The sequence below is a fragment of the Echeneis naucrates genome, chromosome 3 (assembly GCF_900963305.1).
Source record: "Echeneis naucrates chromosome 3, fEcheNa1.1, whole genome shotgun sequence".
Lineage (NCBI taxonomy): Eukaryota > Metazoa > Chordata > Actinopteri > Carangiformes > Echeneidae > Echeneis > Echeneis naucrates.
The window spans coordinates 8,660,434-8,680,990 of record NC_042513.1 but is presented as its reverse complement, the minus strand read 5'-3'; the positions used below and the strand labels follow the sequence as shown (position 1 = coordinate 8,680,990).

Sequence of the window (20,557 nt, the reverse complement as noted above, 5' to 3'; positions counted from 1 at the left end):
AAGGAACTTAGCAATGCACATGGACGCTGTGTGTCTGTGGCATTTGAAATGTCTTCTTACAACTTTAACTTTACATTGAACAAAAATGATTCTGCTTTGAAAACAATTATCCATTTAATATTGTTTTACCTGCTGCTCCTCTTGGCCCGTGCTCTGGCATAGTATGCTTCATAAGACCTGGGTTTGAGTTCCAGGGCTTTTGTTGCAAACTCCTCAGCAATGCCAAAATCCTGTGTTTTCAGACAGTAAAAGTATATTAAAAAAATATTTAAGTTTGACAGTTTTTAGTTGTTTTTTTTTTTTTTAAAGAACCTTTATCTCCTTGCTGTATGCATCTTCATTACAAGGATTTGAAGATAGAAGCTTATTTAAGGAAAGCAAACTCATACTGCAATCGCTATTGAGTGTGTAACAGAGAGAAACTTGAGTTCCTGCAGGTTTTTACTGCTCTCGTCCTCGTGCATCTCAGGTGACAAACAGATAGCGATTCTGTCCTTGAGAGTGACGACCAAAATGGCAGTCTTGAATGTGAGATTGCTCTTCGATGTTAAATGATGGTATCAGGTAGTCTCTCTGCTGACCCTTACTGCCTGCACTCAGATATGATATGTGGATTTAGACAGCCCCCTTGCGTGGCCACTGTAAATAACCCCCTGCAGAGACACAGAGAAAGTGAGTGTGCTTGGTCTGCCAGAGAGAGTGACCTTATCACATCACATTATCTGCTCCATTATTCATCAGCCACAGTGACCCAAGGGATGGCATTTTTACACAGTCTGTTAGGACGTGTGTCATCACAAGGGTGGGTTCCAAACCTGGCTGCAGGCCACGCACATCTATCTTGACACTAACAGCACACAGTAATTCATTATGTCATCACCTGCTCCCAGGTCTTACATGTACGTTGTGTTTACCAGGGGGAAATGAAACCAGATCTGAAAAGCAGATATTTTTAGATATTTTTACAGCGAGCTATACGAGTGCTGATGTCATCTTTTTATGGTGAATCAGATAAATCATATAAATCATACATCTTAAGGAACCCTCCATCTCACCTTGACAGCCCTCCTGCCATCCCTTTGGCATCTAATAAACCGGCTGGTGTTAAATAGTGCATGAGCGCTTTGATACAGCTGTGGACCTTACATTGGTTTTCCTGCGGCAGCGGGAAAGGTTTAGATAGAGGGAAACCCGGAGGTCTTTGAGCCCTTTCAGCTCTTCTCCTTGCCCCTCACGAGGCAGCTTCCTCAGGGCATACTGGTAACGCTGGCCTGCCTCCTTCATACGTCCTTTCTGAGAAACACAAGAAGAGGGAGAGAAGACTGATCTGTGAAAAAGCATCTTGCTTGAAATTTTTCATTGTCTTACCTGTTAAAAAATGCTGAAATTGTTGCCACCCACAACAAGCAGTGTTAGATACCTTGTAGAGCATGTTGCCTTCCTCCATCAGCTTCTGCAGCAGGATAAGCAGAATATCTGGTTTGGAGGAAGCCATAGCCCATGTAGCGTGACCTGATGGGGAGGGTAGAAATATATCTCTCTTTTCTGCCTCTTCTTGTCACCTTGTTATTTTGTGTCTTTCATAAATCACGTACCTGATCGATCATGCTGAGCTATTTTGTAGCCTGTGGGTTGATGAAGAAGGAGAGAGAAGCAGGGAGGGTTAAGGAGGTCAATGTAAAACTGCAGGTGTTGCAGAATACAGAGTAACGATGCATTGTATGCAGGTAAACTAGGCAAATACAAGTAATAGAGATGCAGAGTGGGCAGGAGCAAAAGTAAAGCTCATAAAACAAATCGATTCGAATGAGCTGAGTCTTGAGTGGTTTAATACACCCATTTGTGATTTTGGCATGAGAGATATCATGTCAGTTTAATGCTATTTTAGAGGCTGTTCAGCAGATTGGAGGGCTGTTAAACTGTGTTGGATATAAAACTCTGAGATGTGTCATTTACTGCAGGACCACTACAGTTAACATGGTGCTTATACCCATCTTGGATCCTTTTTTCAGCAGCGAAGCCACCAGGGCCGGGTTCTGGCAGCCGGTTGTCTGGTCTGAACCCCTGCTGCTGTTGTCAGCTCTCTCCAGCACCGCTCCATGTTCAACCAAGCAATGCACCTGGTCGCACATAAAAAATAACACTGTACATTTGTAGTTAATATTGTTACAACGAACAAATCTTTTTTTGAAATTTTATTCAGTAGTTGATTACATGTTGGATGTTTCACCACATTACCAGACAACAGCATCAGTTTGATTATACATTTTTTTTTCTAAATCAGCAGGATATCAGATAGTTATAATTAATCTCCCACCGATTGTCAGATTACATGAGTGAGACTTTAAAAATCAACAAGACTTTTTTTATGTTCTGTATGACCTCTGATTGCAAATTGACATCTAGTGTTTTGAACTGGTAATTATTATAATTATCTCCGTTATTATGATTTATATCCTTCATCAAACAGCAAAAATTTCTTTTTGTGGCCTAAATATAAATTGTACTTCTTTCATCAGCTTTCAACAGTCATAATGTTTTGCAATTTATTGTCAGTTATGGATCTCAAACATGAACTGTAAACTAACCAGAGCCAGAAAAGATAATGTATATTTTTATCTCAGTAGTCTTAAATTTATGTTGCCAATGTGATGTGTAACATCTAAATAACAGCATGACACCCACCATATCTGCATCCCCGTTAAGAGCACCTAGATCAAGAGGAGTCCGTCCTTGTCTGTCCGGTTGGTTCAGGTCGGCGCCTGCCTCCACCAGGAGCTGCACTGCACCTCTCTGACCCTTCAGACAGGCCCAGCCAAGTGCAGTCAGCCCCTCCTGATCAGCAGCGGACACAAAGGCACCTGGGACAACAAAATAAAATTTGTTCCACGCTTCAGGTGATTTTTATCAAATACATTTGCAAATCAAGGTGGAGGCTCTCACCCTTTGACAGCAGGAGTTCAACAAGGCTTGTGTGGCCCTCAGAGGCGGCCAGCATCAGTGCTGTGCGGCCCTGCTTGTCGCAGACGTTGATGTCCGCGCCTTGCTTCAACAGCAACTCTGCTACCTGCAAAATAAAGGACAAAATATCCCAAAGTAAAAAAAAACAAAACAAAAAAAAAAAAACAATTGGCAAAACTAATATAATAATCTGCCACTGACCAGACTCCTTACCTGTGTGTGTCCATGTTTGGTGGCACTAAGCAGGGGGACCATTCCCCTGCGGTTCGGTATTTCTATTCCTGCCCCACACTCCAGGACGAACGCACACATCTCCATCCTCCCTCTCCCTGCTGCAGCGCTCAGCACTGACAGAGGGTCGGCGCAGACATGGGACAACGAGGAGGAACACAGTATGTAATTGACACATGTAGGAGAGAAGTCTATTTTGGTATATACTACATGAATACCCGGCAGGTACAAATGGCCATAATTGCTGTATTTTCTTCTTCTCCTTACTTGTCCTCTTAAACAACAAAACCAACAAGAGGAAACAAAATCCAACTCTACACCTCAGATAACTTGTAGTTTGGTTAACTGGCCAGGGGCAAAAAAAAAAAAAAACGCACATTGGTCCGCTTGTTAGTTTGCAAGTCCGTCAGCTAATGGAGCAGTTGCATACAGCAAGAAGGTGTCACTGCCATTCCCTGACCTCCAAGTGTCACACACTTCAGTGAGCAAATTGATTATGTAATAGGTTATTGATCAGGTTATGACTGAGACACAAAAGACACCATCTAGTTAGTAGCTTTTTGACTGCAGCTGCTGTCATGCTCTCACTTTTTCTGTCTCAGCACTGAAGGGGACTCTGTAATAGAATTATACTCTAATGGTGCTTTAGGCAGAGATACAGGCTTCATCTGACATGCTTTCAGGAAATGGACCTAACAGAATTCTGCAAGCTGCATGATCACATCTGTGTCTGTGATAGAGGTAAAACTATTATGATTGAATAACAGATGCTTTTTAGATGCTACACACATGACTGGACAAGACATTCAGTGTGATAAATGTGACGCTCCAAAAACAAAAAAACTATTTATAATCAAATCAGCTGTTTGACATCAACCAGTGCATCTAAGAATTATTATGCAAATGCCTCTCTGCTGCCTCTGAGCTTCTCGTTTGTTGTATCTGTAGCAGTGTACTCCAGTTTACTGAGCAAGTTGGATGCTTGTTTATTTATTTTATGGAGCTAGAATGTGCCTGAAATACAATCCTCACGCCCTTGAGCACAACTCTTGAACCACACTGGTGGACAGAAAGAGGTGAGAAAGCTAAATTTGTCTGACTGATAGGAGAAACACACCCGTTTCTCCCCAGAGAGAGTCGTGAACATCCATCTGCACTGCCAGCTGTTCATCTTTCAAGTCCAGTAAGCTCTTCACCACCTGCAGGAAAACACAATTTTACAGTCCTCTGTTTTGCTGGCATGCTCCACCAAAAGGTCTCAGAAACACCCACAGACCTCGACCACACCAGATGGCAAATTGCATTTAATAAATCCCCCACATCAAGCAGCACAGGCACTGTACTCCACATTACAATGATGGTTTTAGCAAAGTGTCAGGATTGTTTCTGTCATTAGGACCTTGATGTGATCCATACCTGCATGTGTCCCATACTCGCTGCAGCTGTAGCCGCCTGCTGCATCGCCTGTGCTTTTCCTGTCACAGTTTCATTGCCGTGGTGCTGCTGCTGGTCAGCTGAGATCTCTGCTCCCCAGTCCTGGCCCAGCAAGATGTTGATGATTTCTGCATGGCCCTTCAACCCAGCATGGACCAGCGCACACTGGCCACTCTTATCAGCATGGCCCACCTGGCACAGAGGGGTCCACAGAAGGAATTACAACACTGCCTGTTATACTCTCCAGATTGGGCCTGTTTATTTCACGTCTCCCAGAATAGACCTTATAAGTCCAATGAGTGTAAAACCATGGTTGCTTGGGATATCATTGATGCAAAGTTATTGAGAAACACAATGTTCTGCCGTTGCCGCTAACAAATGCCACACCGAAATCTCTCTGTCTTCACCACCCAAAGAAATTGACACTGACCTTGGCCCCTTTCTTGCAGAGAAGGCTGACGATGTCAGTGTGTCCCGCAGCAGCTGCCAGACAGAGTGGCGTCATGTCGCTGTCGGTGGTCCCATCAACAGGAGCCCACATTTCAAGCAGCAGTGCTACCATCTCCACATGTCCCAGGTGGGCATGAACAGCCAGGATGGGGGCATGCCCGACCACCTCTGTGCACCAGCTCACACTAGCACCACCCAACATCAACAGACGACTTACCTGCAGGATAATTAGAGTGAAAAGTACATTCAGATCATTTATTTGGTTGTTTCTGTGTTTTTTTTATGCAGCACATGTGTATGTCACCTTGATGTTAGGGGTATATAGGTTCCTCAGGGAGGCCAGTGCAGCGGACAAACTGTCTGTGCTGCAGTTCACCCACATAGCCTGAAGAACGCTGGAGGACACACCTGTCTTCTTACTCAGACCCTGTTCGCATGTGAGACAGGAGCACAGATAAAAAGAAGGACTTAAAGAGAAACAGAGAGAGGGAAGTTTCTCAGATGAGATCTGTGGTGCAGAATTTGAATTGTATCCCAGGAGGAAAGCATGTGTACAAACAGTGAAACATTCACTCTACTGTGGGTGTTTATGTATATGGGTAGTGCCAATGTGTGTGGGTGATGACAGGAACAGGGGTTCACCATTATTTGTGTAGGTCTTAGTGTGTTCCATATAATAAATGGATGATGTGCAGGATCTAGTTAATTTGAATCCTTTGAGAACTGAGCATTTTCAGCGGAGCTTGGCTTGATTCACTGTCAGCCAAGTTCCCCTCATTATCCTACATAATAAGCGATATGCCGATCATAGTATCACATTCATGTTACCTTGAATATGTGAGCTTTGAGGATATGGTGACCTAGTTCCATAGTCTGCTGCCTGTTCAGCTTGCCCTCCTGCCTGGAGAACATGAAGGCCAGGAGAGCGTGCCCACTCCTGTAGGCATATTTATTCATCAGAAATGGGACTTATGCATCAAAACTCATAATTTTGACATGAATTGGCATGTGTTTTTTGGTCAGAACAGACTCAAATAGATGGCATCTTCAAAACCTTTACGACCTTTGCCCTTCAGTCTCACCTTGGGTCACAGAGGAAGTCTGTGCTCTCTCCATCTGCTCTCCAAACCAGCCACTCTCTGAAGGAGGGATGGCACAACATCCGTGTGCCATCCCTGCGACGCACCTGGAAATATAAAGGCAGGTCATTTTTTAGATGTTAAGGTACATCCCAAATCACCTTCCACCCCCAGACAGACTGTCCCTTATTGCCCATCTAGATATTGTAATTCTTTGTCAATTGTCATTTGTTAGCAACACAAACACGACATTCAAACAAAAGTTTGAGTCATTATGTACCCTTCCACTGAGTCTTACCATGAATCCAGCCAGGCTGTCTAATCTCTGCTGGAAGTCCTTCCATTCCAGCTCTCCCCTCACGTTGCCTGCATTGAGTGCCTTGAACATTTGTTCATCAGTCAGTGGGTGCAGAGACGCCAGTGCCACATTTAGCACTGGAAGTATCCGCTCAAAGACCTCTTTTTCCGGAAAGCTCACACGACACATCAGCAGGTACACCTAACAGATATTTGTGAGTTAGCTTAGCACAAGTTTCTAATGATGCTGACTGTTATGCATTTACATTTAGCCTACAACAATAATTTTTTTGCTTAAATTTGAATTAAAATAATAGTATTGTCATCTATCGAGTCTATTTGTGAATACATGTAACTTCACAGTGCTGTTTCCTATGGATGTGCCCAGCATGGAGCTGGATCATTGCTAATCAATTGCAGGTAAAAAAAAAACCCAAACCAAAACAAAACAAAACATCATAAGATAGCCACCAGTGTCAGTGGTTGACACAAATGGAGCACACACCCCTCAGTATCAGCAGGTCGACCATCGAGAGGGTGGACACCATCAAAATCCTGGAAGTACAGATCTCTGAAGACCTAACCTGGTCAAAACCACTGGGGTCATAAAGGGGCCCAGCTGAGGCAGTTTTTTTAAGGAAACTGAAGCAGTCAGCATTACTTGACTGTGTCCTCTCAGTACTCTGTAGAGGAGTGGTGGAGAGTGCAGTTTCCTACTGCATCTCCACATGGTTCTCCACCTGCAGTGTTGCCGATAAGAAGGCCCTTCAGAGGGTGGTGAGGGCAACAGAGAAAATGATTGGAGTCTCTTTCCCCTCAGTTCAAGACCTCTTTCAGAGCAGGTGCAGGACTAGGGCACTGAGCATGACCAGAGACTGCTCACACCCCCTCCACAAACTCTTTGAACTGTTGCCATCAGGCAAAAGATACAGCAGCATCAGGAGCAGGACCTCCAGACTGCTAATGGTTTCACACCTCAGGCCATCAGGCTGCTGAACAGCTGTTAGGAATTTTAATGTCACCAATATCAGTGTGTCACCTTAAATCTCCTGTATAATCACTTCACTGAGCACCTTTTTATTCTATGTGCTTCTGGGATTTCTGTTTAGTGTTTTTTTTTTTTTTGTGTTGTCTTCTAGATTTATATTATATAAGTGTGTATTTAAAGGTGTATTTGTTTCACAATCCCAAAGTGAAACACAATCTCATTCTTCTTGTGTAACAATTGTAATGTATTACAAAATTATCGTTTGTTTGAATTGATTTGATCAATAATTCAACTGGCTTTGAATTATTTTACACCAGTAATTTATTTATGTTACATTTCGTAGCAACAGTAGCCATGGTTAAAAAAAAAATAAATAAATAAATGAAAAAAAAAAAAAAAAAAAAAAAAACTCGCTGATCTCCTCTGAACGGTCCACGTTATTTTAACATTGTGGCTTGAAAGAACTTGAGCACACCTTAATTAGAGGAACGACTTCCAAAATGGGACAACTGGAGGGGTATGTGGATCCTTGGACATCTGTTCTTCTTTTATTTATCTGACCAGAGTACACATTTTTCTCTTTTTGGAAGAGCATGCGTAGTCAATGGTTGCCACCCTGTGTATGTTGTATGAGGACATTACGGACACTGACTGCTTCACTGGCGACTGAGGTGCCATTTCAGACAGCTCCCTGATGGCTGGCAGGCATTAAGTGCTACACTGTGAACTTGACCAGAATAGGAGGAGAATGCGTGTGCAACCAAAAAGACACCCAAGGCAACATTTGACTTCACTATAGTCTACATGGCAAACACACAGGAGGTTTGCAAACCCGTGTTGTTCAATATAATTGCCAAATATTAGGGATATCACTTCTTGCTATTAAAAACTAGCTATTAGCTGAAGTGATGTAGAAAATAATAATAATAATAATAATAATAATAGCACCTGCTTGTTGAGCATCGTTAATCTACATGTCCTACCTCTGACAGGGAGACAGGCACCACTAGGTAGTTTCCTCCTTTCAGGGCGAGGTGGCCTTTGTGAAACAGATCCAGGGTCAGCTGAAGGTAAAGGATGGAGCCATGGCTCCGTGTTGACAAGTGGCTGCTGAATTTGCTAAGAAGCAGTGGATCAGGGGCGGAGCCTGTTGGTGTGGTGACATTAGTTGCGACCTGAGTGCTGCTGCTGACCCGGTGATGGATGTAGTCACTCAGGTCAGCTCCCAGATCACTGCTGTCCGGCAGGATGTCCAGGGAGATGCCAGAGAAAGGAAGGAGGGTGGTTATGTCCTGCAGAGGAAGAGAAAACAGATACAATTGGTGAAACTGATGGGCATAAACAGTTTTTAAAGAATTGTCTTGAGTGAATCATTGGTGAGTTAGCTGAGGACCCATTCCTCAAATGCTCTCTTCTCTGACTGTCTTAGAGCCACGGAATAGAGTTCAGTAAATGGCGTGACAAAGACTCAGGCTCCGAAATTGCATCACAGGCATCTCTTAGATTCACATTTCATTTCTTCTCATGCCATCCTTAACTGCACAACACCAGCCCAAACCAGCAATGAATGATCAAAATAAGAATCAATGTTGCTGCAGTTCAGTTCCTCATCAACAAAGAACGGCATTCTGGTTCAACAACAATCAACTGACTTGTTGTTGCGAGCTACGCTGCATTTCTTCTGTGCACCCTCTCAGCAGTTTGTGAAAAATCCAGGTTATTATATCAGAGGAAGCACCTGCTGTGGAAAGTGTTAAAGATGATCCAATCAGGGAGAGGGGATACTGAATAGGTGGTATAATAGTTCCCCATCTTTAAATATTGGTATGTAATGTTTGTTGACTTCCATGCATCATGAAGAAAATGACCCCAAATGTGTTTTGTGGAATCTCAAACAGTAATCCAATTATGTAACTGGCTGGCTGGCTGTCAAAATCCAGACTCCCAGTAGTATTACTCTCCATTCAGGGCGTAATCCATGCAGCATTTGGAGACTTGGCTTCGGCATTGGATGGATGCGTCATCTGTTTGGATGGATTACCAACCAGATTGAGAAAATACATCAGACTTGAGAGCTCAGTGGTGCCAAAAGCCATAATATGTAATGGTAGTGAAAGCACAACAAGAAATTCAACCATCTTTGTCTTTACAATACAAGAGGTAATAATTTGATTTCTGAGCAGTGCTACACATTTAGAACAGATTGCAGGTTACAGTGAGCTGCCATAAAACAAAGATGAGATTGGCTGGAACAGGTGGAGGCTATCTGTTTAGCGTGGTCAATAAGATGGATACAGCTCCTGGGGAGGAAAGGATGTTGCAACAGCAAAAAGCATAAATGTCTACAGCACCACCAATTAACAATGGGGTCAACCATGCATATGCACTGAAAAACTTAGCATTCTCTCAATTGACCACCAATATAAAAATATGTCTTTAAAATTAGACAAAACACCTCATACTTCAATCCAGGTAAACTATTACTCTATCCATAAATTAGATTTCCATATACACAGTTTGCTGGTCTGTCACAAGGCTAACAACATGGCAAATACTCACAACCCCATTTTTAGAGTCACCAATCAAGCTAATATGGATATGTTTGGACAGTGGGATGAATCCAGTACATCAACTATAGTTTAATAATTGATTCATGTAAAATTTTGGGGATTGCAGGACCAATTCTAAAATTCCTTTCACCTCCATTGTATGAAGTTGGAGGCTTAACATGTAGCTGTTTATGGTGTAAATGGAAAAAAGCGTCAGTGAGGTCTCACTCACCACCAGGCCCGTCCTAACCGTGACCACCAACTTGAACCAGAGTGGAAATTTTGGTATTATTTTGGTGATGAAAGTGGCAATGGTATCTCCATAGTCTGGTTTATGGAACTCCGCCTCATTAAGGCTGTCAACCAATATGATGTAGTCTTCTTCAGGCAGCCTTCGCTCTGAATGTACATAGATGAGCAGAGAGGTTAGGGGCTATGAAAACAACAGATATTTAACATTATCTTTGCATTTAGTATCACAACTTTGTGTTCATGACTAAAAAAAAGTGGTGCATCTTTCAGCAAAGAATATGCTGAGAAAAGCACCACCTGCTATTATTTATTCAATTCTGCTAAAGGAGCCAGAGGCCATTGTTGTTCATTAGCTCAAAACAGGATTTATCCATCATGTTTCCCATCATCTCAGCTGTCACTGCTTCCCTGCAAGCCTGTTGGGACTCATACACTCAGTCATAAGAGCTCTCCATTTTTTACTAACCTGCTTAATAGAGATGGAGTAGACAAAACACACCTCTGCTCATATTGTAGAGGCCCAGGCTATAACAACACATCATTCTGGCTGATTAACTGAATCTGAGCAAGCAAATATGTTCCAAATGTTCACGGCCTCTCCAGAGTGTTTTGTGACCTTGAAATCCAGCAGGATGCTGATGATTCACTGGGGCAAAAATAACAGTCATCATTTCCTATGTAAATGACCGAACATCTGTTTCACACTGTGGTGTTTCAAATCGCTGACCTTAACTAGAGAAAATAATCTATGGCCTCATCACAGAGTCATTAATGAGCTATTTCACACAGGAGATAGCAGCAAGGCCCGTAATTGCAGGGTGAGGGAAGCAGACAGTCTTCCACCTTAAAACTGATACTGTTTTAAACTTTAAAGGCCCTTTAAATTTAAATATCACATTATCACATCGATCTTCAAGCGTGTGTGCATGTGCGTGTGCATGCACAGTTCATTACCCTTGCGCAGGCTGACTATAGGCTCCAAGATACCCTTTCGGAAGGCAGCAATGGGGTCTTGAACGCAGGCTCGCAGGCTGAGTGTGTTTTGCAGATGAGGCTCCTGCACCAGGAGCTCCCTGTATGCACCTAGTTGTGGAGCTCTGGCCAGCAAGGCTGCAACACTGTGCACAAACTCTGGTACCAGGCAGGTGTAGGTGTTGTCAGCCTGACAGAAATGGTAAGCTACCACCTGGCAGGAGAGAGAGACAGGTGAAGAGTTACAGAAAATGAAAAGGAGGGCAATGTAAATTTGTATCTGCTAAACACGCAATATCTGTATTCAAATATATATTAAAAATGTGTGACTGCTAATGGTTGGGTTGGAAATGCATATCAAAGGAAGTTTTATCTGCGTGTAAATACAAAGCAAAGGTTCAAAAGACAAAATGCGTCACTTTTCTGTAGGAGTGCAGCTTTTACAACTACAACATTTATACTCAGTTGATATCTTGCCATGACTGTAAAGGGTGAGGTAAGCTTATTGTATCATTGAGTCTGTGTTTGTGTATCTGTGAGTGAGTTATGAGTCAGTCAAAGTAACCCAGTCTACTATTCAGTCAATACTGTAGTTTGTAGCCCATGGATGACTTGGCTGTCAGAAGAGAAGGGAACAAATATTATTGCATGAATTCAGATGATGATGTTTGTTCTGTTCAAAGGGCATGACTGTTCAGACATTAGAAAGACTAATATCAGTGAATGTAAAAACAATAAGGTTTATGATAAAATAAAACCAAAATGTGCTGGAAATGGAAAAATCTTACAGATAGTTAGTAGCACAATCTTGTTTTCATGTACTACTAAGTATGAATAAAATTCAAGCAGTGAAAATATATTTATTCATATATATTTATCCACATTTACCCAGGCTGAATGGTAAACAAGAACTTGAGAAATTAAACATATGGCCATTTATGAAGGATTTTTTGTAATTATGGTCAAACTGAAAAACAAACTGGAATAAATGGCAACTATCTCCCTTTTAACAGTTCATAACATTTTTGCAAAGAAAGATCCATCTTCAGCAGTACAACTTCTGGCTTTATAGACTTAGGTAAGTCTCAGATCTACGTATGCAGCCGCATTATCAATTATTGTACTTGGATGAACACCCTCACCACCACAAGACTAGTTCCCATGGAAACCCTTATTGAGGCCAAGTTAGTAAATTTAGAAGCTTCCATGTCATCGATGTGATGAAATCAGCAGCCTGCTCTACGTGCACCCAATACTCAGATGGATTTATCACATTTAACTCATCCCTTTTCAGTGCTTTGTGAAGAATTTTAACAGTCATGACTCCCTGCAGCACTATTTATGAGGTTGTATTATATTTCTCTTAAAGAAAAAGACGGAAAAGAAAAATTTTAGTGGTAACAGAGCAGCCATAACCAGTAAATCTAGAGGCATTTCTCTCATGTACACAGAATGTCCTCCTTATGCCTGTTGTAAATGCAGAGTCAGCAGTCTGACTAATAATAACGGCACAAAATTGGGCTGTTTGGTTATGTGCAGTGTCTTTGTACATTTGTGGGGAGCAATTAAGCAATGAAAAAATAAAAGCTTTATTATATTCATATTGACTGTGTTTAAAAAAATGCTGATGTTTGGTTTCAAAGAGTTTGGTTTAACATTAAAAATAGATTTAGGTTAAGTAGGTCAGTAAATTGATAGTAGTATGTAAAAGGAAAAGGAAGGAAAATTTTGGGGATGCTATGTTCCTCTGGCACCTGCTCAGGGCCAAAAAAGAAATTGTATATTGAAGAAATATTGAGATTAAAGAAATGCAAGTTCACATGATACTGAGCTGTAGAGGCTAGGTGCTACTGTAGGTTCATTATGGTCAGACAGGTTAACTGTCTGCTGGCTTCACCTTTGTGTCTAATATAGCGATAAATAATGGTGGGTATTTTCTAACTGTGAGCCTCCTCACAATTACAGCAAGACAAACTGGGGTCTTTTTGCAGTACCTTGGCAGCTAAGCATCTGACAGCCTCCTTCCTCTGTGCTGTACCATTGCTTGTTCCTGCAGCAGCACTCTGGTTGGGCTGGGAATCAGCTGGCTGTTTGGGAGCTGCTTTACCCTGCCTGTCCCCACCTGTGCAGAGCACAAAGCAACAACAACAACAACAACAACAACAACTAATGCAAAGCTGCCATTTACGCCAGCTAGATGCAGTCTCTGGTGTAAGCTCTGGGAAGTCAGGAGTGAGGTCTACAAGGAAGCAAAATTAAACTGCTTCAATTAAGTAGTACATCTGTAAGCAAGACTGATAACTATGACATTAAGTACAATCATATTCAACAGCAGGGAGAATGTTTGTTTGAAAAAGTGCAGAGATATTTCTAGGTTTCTTGCACCCCATGCTATGCCCTACTAAAAATTTTAATCAAAATGACAACACGGTACAGATATCAATGAATAATACAACAATGCTGAAAAATGAATGGCTTTGTGAACACTATAGTTTTGCTTTTGCTGTAGGTGATATAACATCATCTGAATTACTTATTCTTCCAGTGTCTCATGTTTTAGTCCAAAAAAAATGTCACAGCAAGTGACGTGCATTTATGGTGTTATGGTTAAAAACTGGTTGTATTGTAAGGTTTTCTTTTTATCCCCCCCAGACAAATAATAGTTTCATTTCCACCCATTGAAAGCAAGAAAAAGCAAAACAACTATCTCAGTGCCCTTACACAACCGCAATCAGCAGAGAAAAACTCAGTGGGGAACTTGAAAGAAGAGTGTGTGACCCAGTTACTCAGTCCATACAAAAAGTGGTTCTTCTTCCACTATTTTACACAGATCTGACTTTACTGCAGCGCACAATAAATTAATTCAACTTGTTAAATTTTACTGCGTCCTTAATGTTAATTCTTTGACAGCTGCGCAAAAATATTGCACTGCTGAGAACAAAGGTAGGGCTTACATTTAGGGGAGGAGGAGTTCGGACTGTGATGGATGCTGGGTCCTCCCTGTGGTGTGCGCACACCATGACAGCTGAGTGTCACCAGCCGCCAGATGATAGCAGTTTTGCCGGATCCTGCGTTACCCACAACGACAGCCCCGCGCCCTTCACAGCTGCTCGTCTTTTTCAGGACTTCCTCCAGACGTGCAAAAAGCCAATCCCGGCCAACAAAAGGAGTTTCCGTGGTGATGCCAGGGACTTCGAACAGCAGTGGTTTAAGCATTATGTCAGCTTGTCTGAATGCCACCAATCTCCCTTGATGGATTGAGAGTAAAGATTTAAAGCTGCATTTAGGACATTAAACAGTAACTACACACAATTCTGCAAATGTTTCTTCAGCCACAAAATACCTTTGGAGTCATCATTTATGCGTCCAGCTGTGTTGTGTTTTTGGACCAAGCCCCTATGTCCAGCAGCCCTTCGGTTTTCCAGAAAACTCAAATCCTCCAGGCGAGTGGAGCTGGTTGCTATAAAGAAAGAACGGATGGGGAATAGATCGAAAGTGTTAGAGAGAGATGCAGGAAATGTGCAAGGATTCGCATGCCTGCCATACAAGTGTCACATTCATTGCTAGAGTCAATTATTGTATCCATGGAGACGTGAGGCATAAACAGTTGTTGCTCTCAATGATAGACACTTAGTGACCTTGGGGGAGAATTTTTCTCATAACGTGTGATCTCCAGCTAATGCAAGTGTGAAATGGCCAAATGTTTAGATTTTCTGGCTCGACGTCACAACATGAAATTTGTGACAATCAGTGCAAACACAGTGCCAGCTGCAATGCAAAAATGCATGAGCTGCCAGTAACACATCATTGGAATGACCAAAGCCACATAAAATTCAAAATCATAGAATAAAAGTAACTTGTGGCACAGAAAAGCAAGAAACAACTTTTTACGCCTACATTCACCTCGCTACCTTCCCACTCACACTACAGAGTTTACAGGTCAGCCAGGAACACTTTCTGCAGTTTTCAAGTTATTTTCTAGAGTTTTTAATGCGGACTATATTGAAAAACAAAAAAAGAATGCTTTGTTACTCAAAAGGTTCCTAAATGTGGTCTTCTGCAAAATTAATATTCCATTTCTGCTATTACACCATGTCATTATTCATGAAATCACACGCTGACAAAAAAATAGAAAGCCCACCGCAACGAAACGTGGTCAAGTGCAACAGCCCTGGAATTGGGACAATTCAATCTTTGTGAAACATGACAAATTTCTAATGTTGTGTCACAGACGTGTTGATTCATTTTTGAGTATGTAGTGTGGTGGTTTTGCAGCAATACTTGGTGGCTGAAACACAACACACAAGATGAATTAAAAAAAAAAAACAACTCAAGACTATTCCAGACACAAGTGAATGAACTTTTTAAAGCAAAGCGTAATTAGATTCTATTTAATGGTTGTGCAGAACATCTTACTTGCATTATTTATAATTTATTTTGTTGCTTTTCTGGCAATTATGACTATTTAATTGCCAGGATTTACCTGTGAGACAGAGCTGAGATGGGTGAAATTAAACAAAAATAGTACCACTTCCCAGAAAGTAACATATCAGGAGGCCTGAAAAAGGAAAATTTTACTATATTAAAAAGCATTTAACTTGCAAAAATACCTCTCCAGAGATAAATATTGGTATTTGTAAACAGAAAGAAAAATGGTTAAGAATTTGAAAGATTTTATAGCAGAAGCGCCTGTGTTCATTGATTCTTCTGGCTCTGATAAATGTATTTGTGTTACATGTGAGGATGGATACTAATTGAAATGATGGAATTAAATTATCACATGAACACTAAAATATTAAGTATTTGCACTGGGGGGGAAAAAAAAAAAAAAACAAACTCAAAATGTGTGGAAAAATTTGTCAGACAGAAAAACTATTAAAGAGTTCGTTGGCTGGCCTATTTTATCCATTGATTGCTTTAATATGAAAAATAAATAAATGAATAAAATCCTCTGTAAAATCTGAAAATCTGGCATCACTGCTGCCTCTAATCCTTTCAGAGTGGGATAAAAAAAGGCCTGAGTCACATAGCACTAATTTATAAAATAATGTACATGGACCAGGAGAGCAGACAGTAGATAAGGAAGCAACGCCCCCGGTGCAGATCATAACTTCACATTACTATCATCATCTGCTGTATGTTAAATTCAGTCACTGGTAATCTCAGAGCATCTGACAGAGCTGCAGCTCTGAGCTGTTATGGGCTTAAAGCTTTAATTCAGCAATTATGGCCACAGGCCAGCAACGTCATTAAGAATCCTTCGTCATGACAAATCACCAAATCAGTCCACGGTCAGCTGTGCCCCGTACAAAGATTAAATGAGTTAGCACTCTCCTGACTGACATTACGTTTACTATGCAGTGGAATGCTGGACCATAATGTCCTTGTCTTTATTAGGAGTAGGAGAGCTTTATAAAAATACTATGGTACGTACAGTTCCACCACCCTTTCGACACTGATCAAAATAAGATGTAGTCATCATTATATTTATATTCATTCATTATATTTATTATAAATTATAGGGTTGTTAAGACCACACAAAACATGCCCTGTGGTGTACGTGGTGGACAACAAAGAGCTTCCTAAGGCAAGACAAATCGATAACAGTGAGAACTACATAATTAGGATGGAGGAAAATAGATAGGGGACGGACAAATAAATCTTAGAGCACTGAAAACGTTCCCTTGAAACAGGTAAAATGGTGACATGGAGGACGGAACAAAATAGAAAAGTGGAAAATTTAGGATTGAAAGAACCTCCATAGTAAGAGGATGGACAACAGTCTGCAGCAACTGTGTGAAGGAGGTGGGGAGGGATGAGAAAGATTGGTGTACAAGGACAGCCAGGCTAAATGGCCAAGTGCAGCAAAGATACACTTGAAGAATTAAAATGTGTTTCCAGACAGTTTGTCACAGCTCATCCCTCCACCATTGACAGTCCAGCTTGATGAGTCCCCGTTCACCACCACCTAGCCCACACTCGCTGGCAGCCATAATGTTGCCTACTGATGACAGTGTGGTTGATTACTCGACAAACCCTTGCTGATCCTTCATTTCTTTGAAAGGTCAACGTTGCAGCCCTGGCCCAAGCCTCCGACATCACTTAGAGCATCAGCCTCAGAACAATTCAATGATGTAAAACACATCTGGCACGTGTCAACCTCAGGAACAGTTTGACATTTGGAAAATAGGCTTATTCACTTTCTGACAGTTTGATGAAACAATCAATGCCATTCTTCGACTGGCCTGTTATATATCAGTGAACTTTCGAAATACTGGTTAGTCAATTCCTTAACCCTTTGACAGATAGATGTTATCCAGTTCTCCTACTCTCTCCCAAACAGGCTCCTTCTACAGCATCTTAGACCGTAATGACAGACTGCTTGGACTTACTCATTCAAATACTCCTTAAAAAAAATATAGAAAATGAATCATCATATCATTTGCTTCTTGCCAAAATGGCTTGCTTTATCGCACTTGGGGTTGTTGAAACACGAAACCCGGTCACAGACACAATTTGCATCATCTCAGGAATTTTGAGAACAATAGGCTACGTTTTACACTACACCAATACATTATCTAAGACAGCATTGGGGTGAATTTTTTTCCTCCTAACCACCTGCGTTCTCATTTAGAATAGGTTTTAGGTTTTCTTCACCAATATACTTAATTTTGATTAATTTAGACCTTTAAGCCTCATTTGTGGACACTTGTGTCTGTCAACTTGTGGTCGCCAAAGCACATTACAATGATCAGTGTAAAATCAAAATGGTCAATAAGCCCATGCAAGTGCAGACCAAATAAAAGCTCGCAGGAGGTTAAGTACTGGATGTTGTTTCTAAACCTTACATTCATTGTGCGCTCATCTGTAATCTTTCTATGTTGAGGCCTGACAGAATTGCTACCATAAGACTTTTCTATCTGGGAATAATTAAAGTTTATTGTTATCTCTTGTTGCCAAATGTATGCCCATAATATCGTATATGTGTTCTGATTTTTCAGTCATGTGGAGTAAAAATGGCTTCAGTAGTATGTGGCTCACTTCATCTTTATTCTGAAATCCATCTAGAGTCTCTAAATGAAAGCACCAGCTGACAGAAACTGGCAGGCGTTACTGTGAATCCACTCCTTAGAGAATCTCTTCTTTTGCTCCCCCTACAAATGAACTGACATATAAGGGAAGAAAAAGAGCCTTGTGTACTAGCAAAGATCGTGACTGGAGAGGGAGGGGGGAGGGCTTTTTATGGCAACTGGAGGCCTCCCAGGACATTTAACCGGTGCTGCTCGCCATGTGCATCGAGCTTCAGTGATAAGCAAAGCACCCGCCAATTGCACAATGAAGTTTAGTTAGCATTCTCTGCATCAGGTGAATAGCTGGAAAATGCCAAGTCAACAATCTAATCAATTCATTTGTCATTCAGTCAATATTTCTCAGGCTGATAATTAGTCATCCAAGTCACAGCTGTCACATTCATACGCTCATTAACCTGCTTCATCTACAGCATAATGAAAGCTTACTGTAGCTCACTAATTGAACCATTATCTCTCATTTGTATAACTGAAAAAAATGGAAGTGTAAAAACGACACATGGTGTTTTTAACGGGGTGTCATGTGTGGGACTGTTTTTTGGTTGCGAGCAGTGACTTCCTGCTAATCAACTCTAGGAAATTTAACCTGTTAATTTGTGAGCATTACAAGTGCTGGCAAGTGGATTGGTTGGTTTCCACTTCTTATGTTAAGCTAAAGGTCAACTGAACCTGGCTTCACATTAACTAAGGCTGGTATCAGATTTCTCATCACACTGCCAAAATTAAGTGAATATATGTGTTTTATTTTTGTAATTGTGTATTAAGTTTAAAAAGTCACAATTAAAAGTCACACTATCCCTTTGATTGCGGAATGAAAAATAAACATGCAAGAAAAAGGTGAACATACCTGCCACAGAATTCGGACGCGGCATCACAAGGGAAGAAGTGCTGTGTGCGTGGTGTGGTGGGAGGGGTCTTTTTGGCGCTGGAGGAGTCCTGGACTCCATGATGTCTGTTCTAGCTAAGGCCTCATCTGGTTGGGCAGTCAGATTGTCCCTGCTTGGCCCAGTGTGGCGGTCCTCGTGTGTATGGCCCATTACTCCAGCACTGCCTCCGAGGCCGTCATCCTTCGTCAGAACTCCACTGGTGGCACAGCGCTCCTCATTCTCAGAGGAACTTGTGTTGGTTGCTGTATCACAAGGAATTGTAAGTTAGGTATCAAAAGACAAAGTTGTACTTCCACCAAAAAACATATGAAATGCAATGGCTTACATGCATTTCCTTATCAACGAAACCAAAACCCTTGACCCAAAATGAAAGGGTTGCCTTAACAAATCATTTGCTCAATCAACAATACCATACACTCGCCTGTTTTATCATCACAATCAATCATCAATCAAGTTTTATTGTACTTTTGTGACCGTTGCCATTTTGTATTTAACTATAAATACAAACTCTATTTAGAGAGAAAAGAGTGTCCTATTTTAGGAGAATTAGACCCATAAGCAACAAAGACAGCAGTGTCCCAGTTTTGACAGGAGGGAGCTGAAGCCTTGAGGCTGAAGTGGCACAAGCAATGTGGAGAAACTAGCTGTGGGGTAGAAGTTCACATTTGACAAGGACTTAAAACTAAGTGATGCTGCATCTAACTTCCTGTCACCACATGGGAAGGTGTGGCCATTCAGTGACAATCATATTTGGGATTTTTGAGAGGGCAAGTATTTCCACATGTTAAATAGGCCATTGATGCTTTTTTTTTTATCTATTATTTTTTTCACATCTCGAGATGCATAGCTAAGCTTTTCTATTGGTCATGCTTTGCGATAATATGGATAAACCTCATTTCAAAACCTTGGCCTGAAAATACACCACAGCAACTCTCACCAAGGATTCCACTGTCCTTGCTCTCCAGGGTGGAGGTGGGGCTTTGAGACAGAGGCCCGGGGCTGCTCCCGATGATGGGGCCTGGAGCAGGACCAGGGGCAGAGCTGGGTACAGGCTTTGAGAGGGTCTCACTAGGGCTGTTGCTGGAGCTGCATTGCGGTGAAGGTAAGGATAATGGCTGGGCTAAAGACTGGCCTCCGGCACTGGTGCTCTGGGTGGAAGAGGGGCTCTCTGAACAGGGGGAGGCAGTGCTGCAGGTCAGAGTGGAGGTAGGACTCCCCCCCTGGGCAGAGGTGTCACACTGGAAATCAGAGTAATACGTAGACAAATGATCAAAGACCATAAAATAACAACATTAAGATATATTTAAAAAAATTATTTTGGGACATGAGCGCAGGCAGGAAACGTGGGCAACAGAAAGCAAAATACTAG

The 20,557-nt window shown here is 41.6% G+C and overlaps 1 protein-coding gene across 1 annotated transcript in view; it reads right to left on the bottom strand.

Annotated features, from left to right (window-relative positions):
* The window catches only part of LOC115040593 (protein TANC1-like), a 30,719-nt gene that overhangs the window by 2,927 nt on the left and 7,235 nt on the right, over positions 1–20,557 (bottom strand). The window contains exons 6-28 of the mRNA XM_029497393.1: positions 20,126–20,426; positions 19,149–19,430; positions 14,557–14,673; positions 14,168–14,461; positions 13,208–13,335; positions 11,196–11,427; positions 10,222–10,388; positions 8,424–8,732; positions 6,454–6,654; positions 6,159–6,262; positions 5,905–6,013; positions 5,381–5,503; positions 5,057–5,293; positions 4,609–4,818; positions 4,310–4,391; positions 3,175–3,308; positions 2,944–3,067; positions 2,686–2,861; positions 1,991–2,120; positions 1,596–1,625; positions 1,421–1,512; positions 1,147–1,293; positions 130–230 (exon numbers count right to left, since the gene is read on the bottom strand). Of these exons, the coding sequence (XP_029353253.1) occupies positions 130–230; positions 1,147–1,293; positions 1,421–1,512; positions 1,596–1,625; positions 1,991–2,120; positions 2,686–2,861; positions 2,944–3,067; positions 3,175–3,308; positions 4,310–4,391; positions 4,609–4,818; positions 5,057–5,293; positions 5,381–5,503; positions 5,905–6,013; positions 6,159–6,262; positions 6,454–6,654; positions 8,424–8,732; positions 10,222–10,388; positions 11,196–11,427; positions 13,208–13,335; positions 14,168–14,461; positions 14,557–14,673; positions 19,149–19,430; positions 20,126–20,426 (3,830 nt within the window). The remainder of the gene's footprint in view (positions 1–129; positions 231–1,146; positions 1,294–1,420; positions 1,513–1,595; positions 1,626–1,990; positions 2,121–2,685; positions 2,862–2,943; positions 3,068–3,174; positions 3,309–4,309; positions 4,392–4,608; positions 4,819–5,056; positions 5,294–5,380; positions 5,504–5,904; positions 6,014–6,158; positions 6,263–6,453; positions 6,655–8,423; positions 8,733–10,221; positions 10,389–11,195; positions 11,428–13,207; positions 13,336–14,167; positions 14,462–14,556; positions 14,674–19,148; positions 19,431–20,125; positions 20,427–20,557) is intronic.